The sequence below is a fragment of the Ischnura elegans genome, chromosome 11, assembly GCF_921293095.1.
Source record: "Ischnura elegans chromosome 11, ioIscEleg1.1, whole genome shotgun sequence".
In the NCBI taxonomy this organism is placed as follows: Eukaryota; Metazoa; Arthropoda; class Insecta; order Odonata; family Coenagrionidae; genus Ischnura; species Ischnura elegans.
Genome location: NC_060256.1, coordinates 70,515,265 through 70,525,155, shown reverse-complemented (window position 1 = coordinate 70,525,155; position 9,891 = coordinate 70,515,265). Strand labels below are relative to the sequence as shown.

Below are 9,891 nucleotides of genomic sequence, written 5' to 3'. Positions count from 1 at the left end.
GACCTCGCAGATATGAGAAATGCAGATGCTCCATCATTGAAAAAACCAACATCAGACTGGAGAGCATCATATAAGAGCCCCACTATCTTTCCAGGTATGAGGAATGGGATAAATTAAGAGAGACATTTTGTCAAACAGATTTGATTTATTGAATGCTAGTCGCAATTTCATTTGAGCAATAACTTCTGGTATCCTGACACCCCCAGTCACATATTTTTGGAAGCCAAGGAAATTAAGCTGACATGCATTAATATACAACACTTATATCAACAAATATTTCCTCGCTTTAAAATAATTTTATCAATATTTCACGCTTGGAGCTGATACTGAGGTTATCTATGCATTTTATGCGTGTCAAGGATTTGGAATGCACTTGATTGAGGATGACATTCAGATGTAAGAAAAAGAACACGAATGAAATGTTAAACAGGGTAAATCATTCTTTAGTAACTCCTTCATCTTTTCTATGGTAGCGCTCTGCATTGAGACCAAAAATGCTTATGACTGCTTATCATAGTTCTCTCAGAGGTGAATGAATATAAGTGAATGTTGTCCAGTGATGTTCAAATTAGGGCTAGCCATCTCACTGATTAAGTAGAGCAGAGAAGTAACCAGAAGCCTGAGATTCCGTTCTGGTGGGGGGTGAAAAGTCATATTAATACAAAATTTGGGAGCGACTTTGCACTTTTGAAAAAAATTTATTCACCGCTCTAAAGTCAACGCACCGCAACCTTAAATTATCAGTCAAAGACAGTGTATGTTCACATTGAGGATATCTTTTTGGTAATTTTGGAGTGAAATTGTTTCTGTACGCAGATGTGGACACATAGACCATTTTTTTAAAGGGCACATAAAAATTTGAGGGACAAGTAAGCATGGATGACTAGAACAGAAAAGGAAGAACTTGTGTGGAAAAGTGTACAGCAATATGTACACACGAAGTAAAGGACTTAAAAGAGGAGAAATATGCACACGCAACAAGATAAGATGACAGATTGGAGTGCTGTGTGAAACAAATCTTAGGATTGTTGATCAGTGATGATGACGCAAAAGTGAACGAAACAAAATGTAATCCACAACACCCTATCAACGAAACAAAATGTAACACACAATAAATTTGAGACTGGACTAATAAACCGATAAAATAACAGTTGTATTGTAACGACGACAAAATGTAAACAAGGACACATGTAAAGCATGTATGTTTGAATACAGGATTTGGCAATTACTAAGGAGTCGTGTGAGAGCGATTCCGCGTTACTCATTTGTTTTAGTTACAAACTTACAAACATCGGCGATAGGGAAAGTCGCGGGGCAAATTTTATGGCCATTTCATGGCATTTCATTGATCTTACATATTGGATCTACTTACTAATATATGTATGATCTAATATATAGATAAAAGCAATGATTTTTCGTTCATATTAAGATAATTTACCTCTAAAGAGCTTGCGTTTATTGCGTATAAGGGGATAACTTGAGGAGGGATTTACAGAAGCCATCACATTGTATTTTAATTTTATGAAAAAAAGATACTGTACACGGAACAGTTTTCCGGCTAGGCAGTGATTTGTTAGCGCCATGCAAGAAGATAAGTTAACACTATTCCATTTGTTCTCTCAGCCTCTGACACCTCTGAGACAGGAATGACGGCGAGCAACGGCGAGTGTTTTTCGTAGCGCCATCGTTTGGCGATTTTTCGAACCCATGAAAAAGCACCAGATGCGACAACAGCTCATCGAGAAGATTTGGGTGTACTCGAACCTTCTCTACTTAAAACTCCATGCTCCCTGTGTGTGAGATGGACCCAGATGGACCCGCCATGTGCCTGTGTGAATTTGACATAATTTGTCATTGCCGGTGATTATATATACCTCACAGGTCATCAGTCAGCGTCCAGCTTTATTAATTTAACTCAATTTATTAGTGATCCACAAAACTCTGGCATGAAGCATTTCAGAAGTTCTGTTTTGGGGGAAAGAGTTGCCGACTACGAGCACCCTGTGAATGGTTCGTTGTTATTTTCATTTGAACATGTCTCTCTTGCATGAATTTTAATAGCATTTATGTGGCTGGTGTAGTACTTCAAGTTGACTGAACGAATAATGCGTGTAGATTTAATTCATTAAGTAATTGAATCTGGTTGGAATAAAATCACTGTATTGAGTCTGAGCCGTGGTGAATCTCTCTTACATCCCTCTCACATCTGTATCTTCATTTTATTTAGTATTCATAATACTCATGCGTTGATATTACTCTTCATTTTAAAGATCTGGAAAGTGCTATTAGTTGAAACAATGTGCTTACCATATTTTGATTCACATCGTTAATCTTCGTCCGAACGAGTGATATTGTGGGACTTTTTTAAACCTTGAAAACTATGAATCTAGGAAACTATGGACCTATGGATAAAGCTGTTAGTGGGTGTTGATAGTAAACAATTTAAAGATTTGGAAAAGGCTATTCGGGCTTCCAGCCATATATTTGCCGGGAAAGCATCATACCTTAATTTAAAGATGTTGTTATTTTTCATTGGATATTATTATATATTTTCTACCTTCAGACGATGCAGCAGCCACCTCATCCGAGTCTGAAGCAAATGCTTCGTCGGATGAATCTGAAGATATCGAATCTAGCGATGAAGTTAATGAGAGTGATGGAAGTGAATCTGAGAAAGAATTGTCTAAGGGTAATACCGGATGGGCGGATGCTATGTCAAAAATTTTGAAGACAAACAAGCCCAAGAAAAAAAGAACAGTCGTATTATCACGTGCTAAGAAACTAAGTGACAGCAAAATCTCGGCCGAAAAGGCAAAGGCAATCACATTCGAAATCGATGGGGAAATCAAACAGGAGAAAGACACCACAGAGAAGCCGGAAGAAAAACCTACTCCAGCAGTCCTCTACAAAGTGAGGGTGAGTATCATATCATGTCAGTCATTCCCAGTTTAAGATTGCGACATTTTAGTTATAAATGTTGTTTTTGTTTGAGTTTATGGTAGGGTGTAAGGTAATCATTCAACGATACTTTTTTTCTTTTTTTGAACTTAAAACCAGTTAATTATGGTATCAAAAATATGGACCTAATGTAATTTCCCTGAATTCTAAATGCCTGGTCCCATAACTGCACAAGTTCATGTCTATGTATAAATGCGTGAATGATCTTAAAAATGCTCAGTGTAACCTCCCTATGTGAATACTGAAAATAGAACCGTTTCTAATTTGTTTCATGCAGTCTGTTTTGCATTTTCTGTTCTGATCCACCAAATCTGGATGGGTTAATGCACACTGTAACCCGGCCTTATGGCACTGAATAATAAATTTTATAATTCTTAGTCTTTGCCTAAAGCCAATGTCCCACGGTCAAATTTGCATCAAAATTTGATGCAACTGACACACACCCCCTTTGACAAAAAAGCATCGCCAAGCGCTGACACAGAGGCTAAACTTATTTATCGTCTGCATGAGCATTTTAATAAATAAAAATATATATCATGGACACAAAAATAAACTGTTGTATTCCACACAGTATGCATTAAAAACCCAACCGGTTTCCACCTTTTCAGGTCTTTATCATAATCGTAAACCTCTAGATAAAGACCTGAAAAGATCGAAACCGGTTGAGTCTGTTCAATAGTACTGTATGGAATACTAAAGGGTTTAGTTTTGAATTTATAATGTCATCATACCGCTAAGTGAATTCACAAAACATTATTTCAAATATATAAATATATATTGGTTAAATATAAAATATATAAATGACATATATGGTTATATATATATAATAACATTTTCCTCATGGGAATAAACTGCCTAATGTTTGTATCCAGGCATTTTATTCTGCCCTCAACCTTGCTGATGAGGGACATGAAAATATCCTCACTTATTTTCAATTATTATCGATAATATATGGGAACATCGGCGACCAACTCATTATGCCAACATGTTTAGCACGCTTATTCCAATGCTTTCATACCTGCTTTCCAGCCAAGGCCAAGTTCAGCATTCCTTCTGTTTTCTTTTTTTTTGCCTCTTTAATGTTCTAGAGGCCTGTTCAGACAATTTCGCCTGGTAAAAAGGACAGAGTCCTTCACTTCCACAAGCTTCCAAATTTGTTTAAATATTGTCTTTCGTTTGTTTTTCGTCCAAATGAGATGCATGTTGGGACACCCCCGTCCCGTTGGATACAAGTTTTTGCATCAAAATTTTTGGTCCAAAAATTTTGATGTCTCCTTCACTTGCGGCTGTGTCATTGGTATTTTAAGCTTGATTTTTTTTTACAGAAGAAAGAGTGGGAATCCAGGGGAAGAGTTAAACCAGTTTATCCTGATCCTGAGAGGGAGAGAAGTCTTTCAAAGATAGCTATCAAGTGAGTAGTTCAGATAAGCCATCACAAAGCATGTTTAACGAAAATGTAGTTTAAGATACTTGTAAAAATCAGCTATTAACCAGCTGTAATGTTGTGCTTATCACAGCTATTGAAGAATTAAACTGAAAACCGATGCTATGGGAATGGTGCGTAGTAAGCCCATCAATTATAATAGTATGATTTATCATTCTTTCATGTTAACATTTTACGCTGATCATTATTAATGTATGGATTGTAAAATATTTAGCTAGCATGCTGTATTTTATTTTGGTCGGGCCTTTTTCACTTTTGTAACATGACCATTTCTCTTTAAATAGATACCATAGAATAGGGTATTTTGGAAATTGTCAAGTCTTTGTTTTTGGATTTCTTTTCCTTATATTTCCATATTATTTAACATTTTTATCTTATCTGTTTTGAAAAAAGCCATGGAGCTGTATTTATTGTCAATGGTTAAATAAATAAATTATTACTATGTAATATTATTTATAGTAGGGGTACGTGGATCCTTGATTTTTTTAATCATGAAGATATGAAGCAGATCCTTGAATTCTGGTGTCGAATATTTGGATGTTTTTAAAGGCTAGTACATTTTTAATTGCACCATGAAAAAGAAAGTTTTAAGCAATCAAGATTCATCTTGACAATTAAAACAAAGCTGCATCAATTTGGAGTGCAGTATTAAGTGTATCCATAAATATAATCAAATTGTGTTATTTTTAGCTTACCAGAATAGCTTCTCACACTCAATCAGGTATTTTAAGGTATTTTCATGGCGAAAAATGACTAATTTGCAAAAAATCAGTCTTTAAAAATAAGTATTTGGAACAATCCAAACACATTGGCAAAAAACATCACATGAAATATCAGGAAAAGTATCTTAACTGCTTAGATATAAATGTTGATAAATCCCTAGCCATGCACTTTAATCTCAGGAGAAAACATGGTGTTGACCTTAATCGTGCCCATGATGGTCAATTCATGCGCCAAGCTCAAGATGTTAAATTCCTAGGACTTACAATCTCGTCAAATCTATCTTGGGAAGAAAATCTGTTATCTACTTAAAATTCTATGCTCCATTTGTTTTCTTATACGTTTCACTAGATTTTCTGTTAGCTCTGACGTACTGTTAACAAAATTAATTGTTTGAGGCGTAACTTGGTGAAAGCGATTCATAATTAAAATTAAGAAAGAAGAACTTTGTACTTTCACATTAATATTTAATCACGACCATGGTTTCAACGTTAGACGTCATCATCAGGTGAACTCTACAGAGGTCCATCACATCCTTTTATACCAGGCTAGGAGGGGGAGGGAGGAAGGTAATTAGGTTGAAAGGATTGGTTAACAGAGAAGAGGGAGGGGGGAAAAAAAAAAAAAACCTTGGTCATGTGGTATGGAAGTTAGGGGGAGGAGGCACCCTTATGGGGGGCACGGCAAGTGGAGGGGGGGGGGGTTCAGGTGAGAGAGAGAGAGAGGCCGAAGAGTTCGTCATGTCATTAGCCCAGGAATTTAGGAGTGGGAGGCTTAAAAGAGGGGAATGGTAGTCATACAAAAATTCGTTTACAATGTTGTCATTGGAACGTACGTGCTGCAAAATTTCCATTTGTTCCAAAGCGTCTAATCTAGGTCCTTTAGGTTCATAATGAAGCACTTCAAACACAAAATCACTTTGATGATTGTTATCTAACAAATGTATAGCAAATTGTGAAGTAGTCTTTTTATTTCTCTGGCAGGCTTGATGTTCTTTTACCCGCTCTTGAAATTGTCGCCCCGTTTGCCCAACATACACCGCGTTGCATTCACATTTTAGTCTATACACCCCACTCCTTTCTTCTCTTGGGATGGGATCTTTGGTGAGGGAAAGAATGTTCCTGAGGTTGGATTTATTGTAAAACGCAACTTTAATTTTATCCTTGGGCACCTTTTTGTATATCTTCGGCCCAACGTCCTTTAAAAAAAGGATTCTACGCCACTTGGCCGTGGATTCTTGTCGCGTTCGGGATCCATAAATTTCTCCCACTGCTTGTTTTTTTAATTGTTTCCGATATAAGCTATCAATTAACTGTTCGTTGTATCCGTTATTATTAGCAATTAGTTTAATTGTGTTTAATTCCTCATTGAACTTGGCAGGGGACATCGGAATATGCAGCAACCTATGTAACATGCTGTGAAAGGCTGATAACTTGTGGGAAAAACAATGTCTTGAACTGGAGTGGATCACTTGGTCCGTATAGGAGTTTTTCCGAAAGACTGAAAACTCGAGGTGATTGTTGACCTTAGTGACTTTAAGATCTAGGAAGTTGAGAGAGTTATTTTCTTCTATTTCGTAAGTGAAATTCAAATTGCGGTCCAAAGAATTCAAAAAAGATAGGAACATTTTTAGTGATGTGATGGACCTCTGTAGAGTTCACCTGATGATGACGTCTAACGTTGAAACCATGGTCGTGATTAAATATTAATGTGAAAGTACAAAGTTCTTCTTTCTTAATTTTAAGTACTGTTAACACTTTATTATGGCCAATTTTACTCCCGCATCATTACTAGCATTATTTACTGGGGATCATCACATGCTTCAGTTAAGCTTTTTAGGCTGCAAAAGAAAATTGCACGACTTATGGTCTTTGCTCCTTATAATGCCCCATGCCGACCTATTTTTAAAAGACTCAATATTCTCCCACTCCCATGTGTGTATATTCTTTCTGTCCTCATGTTTATCAAAACTAATTTCTATGAGTTCCCTAAAAACTGTGATGTCCATGATTATTACACAAGAGGTCATGATACCATTCGTTATAATTATGTCAGGACTAAATCAGCCTTTCTAGGCCCAAAAACTATAGGGTTACGCCTGTACAATAAATTACCATCCAGTTTAAAAAATTGTAAAACTTCTGGTTCATTTAAAATACAAGCTAAACGCTTTTTACTAGAAAAATTATATTATTCCGTGGATGAATTTCTTCAGGGTAATAGTGTATAATTATTTGTCTATTATATTTTTTTATGTACCTGTGTTATATTTTTTATGTACCTGACGACTCCTATATCAGTGTAATCTGGTCTTCGGATAATAAAATATACTATACTATACTACTTTCATTGCATTCCTATAACATATGTATTGAGGGTGCTAAAGCCAGAACTAACTTATGCCGTTGATTTTATTTTCTCAGAGGAGTTGTTCAGCTTTTCAATGCTGTGCAGAAGCACCAGAGTGAAGTGGAGAATAAACTAAAGGAAGTGGGTGGGTCAGAAATAAAACGTGAAAGGGTGTTGAAGTCTGTGGACAAGCGTGCTTTTCTTGATGTGTTGATGGGAAATACCAAAAGTGAAATAGTTGATAGCCCAGTCAAGTCGGAGAACAAAGGAAAGGTAAGTGTTTACCTAAGATAAGCTAATTTTGAATGTCCATTACCTTCTAGGTGGTGAAGCCCTTAATTTTCATTGCTGGGGTTAATTAGCATTAGCATACAACTAACTATGGCTACAATGTTTTTGTCTGTGAAAGTGAATCAGAATTTATTTCAATCAATCAAATTTTTATTAGTGAATTCAATGTGCATTTATCACAACTCTTTAAGATGTTTGAGGATGGCAAGTATGGACAAAAAGAATAAATAAGTGATGTATGTATTGCGGAATCGAATGTTAATACACCCTGTTCCGTGATGAATGCTGTTCTGGATTAGCAATGTCTACTAGGGTGGGCCAAAAATGACTTTTTATCCAATTTATATGACAAAATATACAATTATCTATTCTGACATATTTTTACATAATTTCGACATAATTCGACTTCTAAAACTAAAAATATGAAGTGATGCCACACGCAGCCATACAATTTGGGTGACCTGCGGGATGCCTAAAATCAAAATTAGTTGACCATTCTCACCCATCGCAAAACTGTAATTGAATTCCTTGGATAAACTTTTAACTCCATTTATATGATGCTTAAAGTTATAATCATAATTCATTTTTAAGAATTGAGTATACATAGTTACCGTAATTTTTTCTCAATAGGTTTTTGTCTGTAAAGTCAGCCTTATTTTTTGCAAAATTTTAAACGTAAGGGCTCAGGCTGCAACAGTTATTATTATCCAATTTTGAAAAAAAAATTGGATCTGAGACCTTGATAGAAGTTCACAACTTTCCGGCACGGGACAAATTTGATTCCGAAAAAATAGTCATTATTAAGCCCACCTTACTGTTTACATTTTGAGATCCATTTCCTCTGTCATGATCTCTGGTTATGTTATTCTCACTAGAATTAATAACATAATTTCTACTGTGTGAGATGTGATGGTGGCATTTCAGGGACTAATTAAGCTCCGGAGGCTGAAAGTGCAGAATTTCAGTGAATGAGTCATTGCCGTGGTGAAGTTTACTAGTCGACTGCCCTTTTGTCCTCATTCCTCCTTTGCTGGCAGGGGTTCACTAACAAGTGAAGGGTGTAATCAGCTATATGTCATTGTTTCAGAGTTAAGAAATCATTCTTAAATTTAGTCTCTAAACTAATCTCTAAAAACATTAATTCCCTAACACTCATTCGTAACACTCATTTAATGATTAGTTAGGATGTGAACTTATTGACAGCTAATCTAGATCAACAAATTCAGAGCTCAGGAGTTCATTTCTTGGAGCTGTTTCAGATTCGGAGGGTAATCAACTGTAAAGGTTATTTATAATAATTTATATTCTTCGGTGTTGGTATCATTAATGGTACATACTAAGTAATGAAAGAAGTGCTTGCTTGCCTCTAAATTGGCATAAAGAGAGCATGAAATACACTTTAATTTATTACCTTTTTTCTGAAAAAAGTGCATTGACATTATTACCAATTTTGTATTTCAGAGTAAAATTCTGTTCCCCGTGGGGAATCATAGAAAGGAAACATGTCATTTTGACTCAAATATATTATTTGTCACCGTGTGCTTTTTAATGTTAAACCTACTTTCTAATTTTTAACTCTCACCTGAAGTTGTAAGTAAGGCTTCAATATCAGAAGACTAATGGGAAAAGGGAATATCACCTTCAAGTTTGTGGAGGTAGAGACTTCTTGATATTTTTTTTTGTTTTTCAGGTGAAAAAAGAAGAGTCACAGCAACCTATCTGGAGTGTACTTCGAGATGACTTCTTGACTGATCCTTCTCTAAAAGACTGGGACAAAGAAACAGAAAATGAGGAAAATGATAATATGTCTGAAGGAAGTTCATCTTCAGATGAGGAAGATGTAGATATGACGTAGCTGTAAGTTTTCTGTATTTTAATGCTGAATAAATAATGTTTTTGTTTACCATGTTTTTTCCTAGTTTAGTTCCTTATTGACTAGAGAATTGGTTGAAGTCACCCTCATTTGGATAATCCTGCAGCATGTTGTGTGAATTTGGATAAAGATTCAAATAATCTTTGGGGCACTTGTACTTTGTTGTGATGGATGGAAACTCAAATGGATAACTGATAATGAAGGCTGTTCAATAGGGTAGTTTCGTTCATCGAAGAAAACGAAAGGCATTAACTGC

At 35.8% G+C, this 9,891-nt stretch overlaps 1 protein-coding gene across 1 annotated transcript; it reads left to right on the top strand.

The window, feature by feature from the left end:
- The first annotated feature begins 1,791 nt into the window (after window positions 1–1,791).
- Window positions 1,792–9,665, top strand: LOC124168237 (RRP15-like protein). Its single transcript, XM_046546376.1, has 5 exons — window positions 1,792–2,010; window positions 2,564–2,916; window positions 4,284–4,369; window positions 7,546–7,744; window positions 9,453–9,665. The coding sequence occupies exons 1-5, from the start codon at window positions 1,947–1,949 to the stop codon at window positions 9,615–9,617; spliced, it is 867 nt and encodes a 288-aa protein (XP_046402332.1). The 5' UTR covers window positions 1,792–1,946; the 3' UTR covers window positions 9,618–9,665.
- The last annotated feature ends 226 nt before the right edge of the window (window positions 9,666–9,891 follow it).

Coding starts and splice junctions, on each gene's coding strand:
- LOC124168237 (XM_046546376.1), top strand. CDS start 1,947: ATGAAGCATTTCAGAAGTTCTGTTTTGGGGGAAAGAGTTGCCGACTAC. Junction 2,011..2,563: donor CTACGAGCACCCTGTGAATG/GTTCGTTGTTAT, acceptor TTCTACCTTCAG/ACGATGCAGCAGCCACCTCA. Junction 4,370..7,545: donor CTTTCAAAGATAGCTATCAA/GTGAGTAGTTCA, acceptor TTATTTTCTCAG/AGGAGTTGTTCAGCTTTTCA.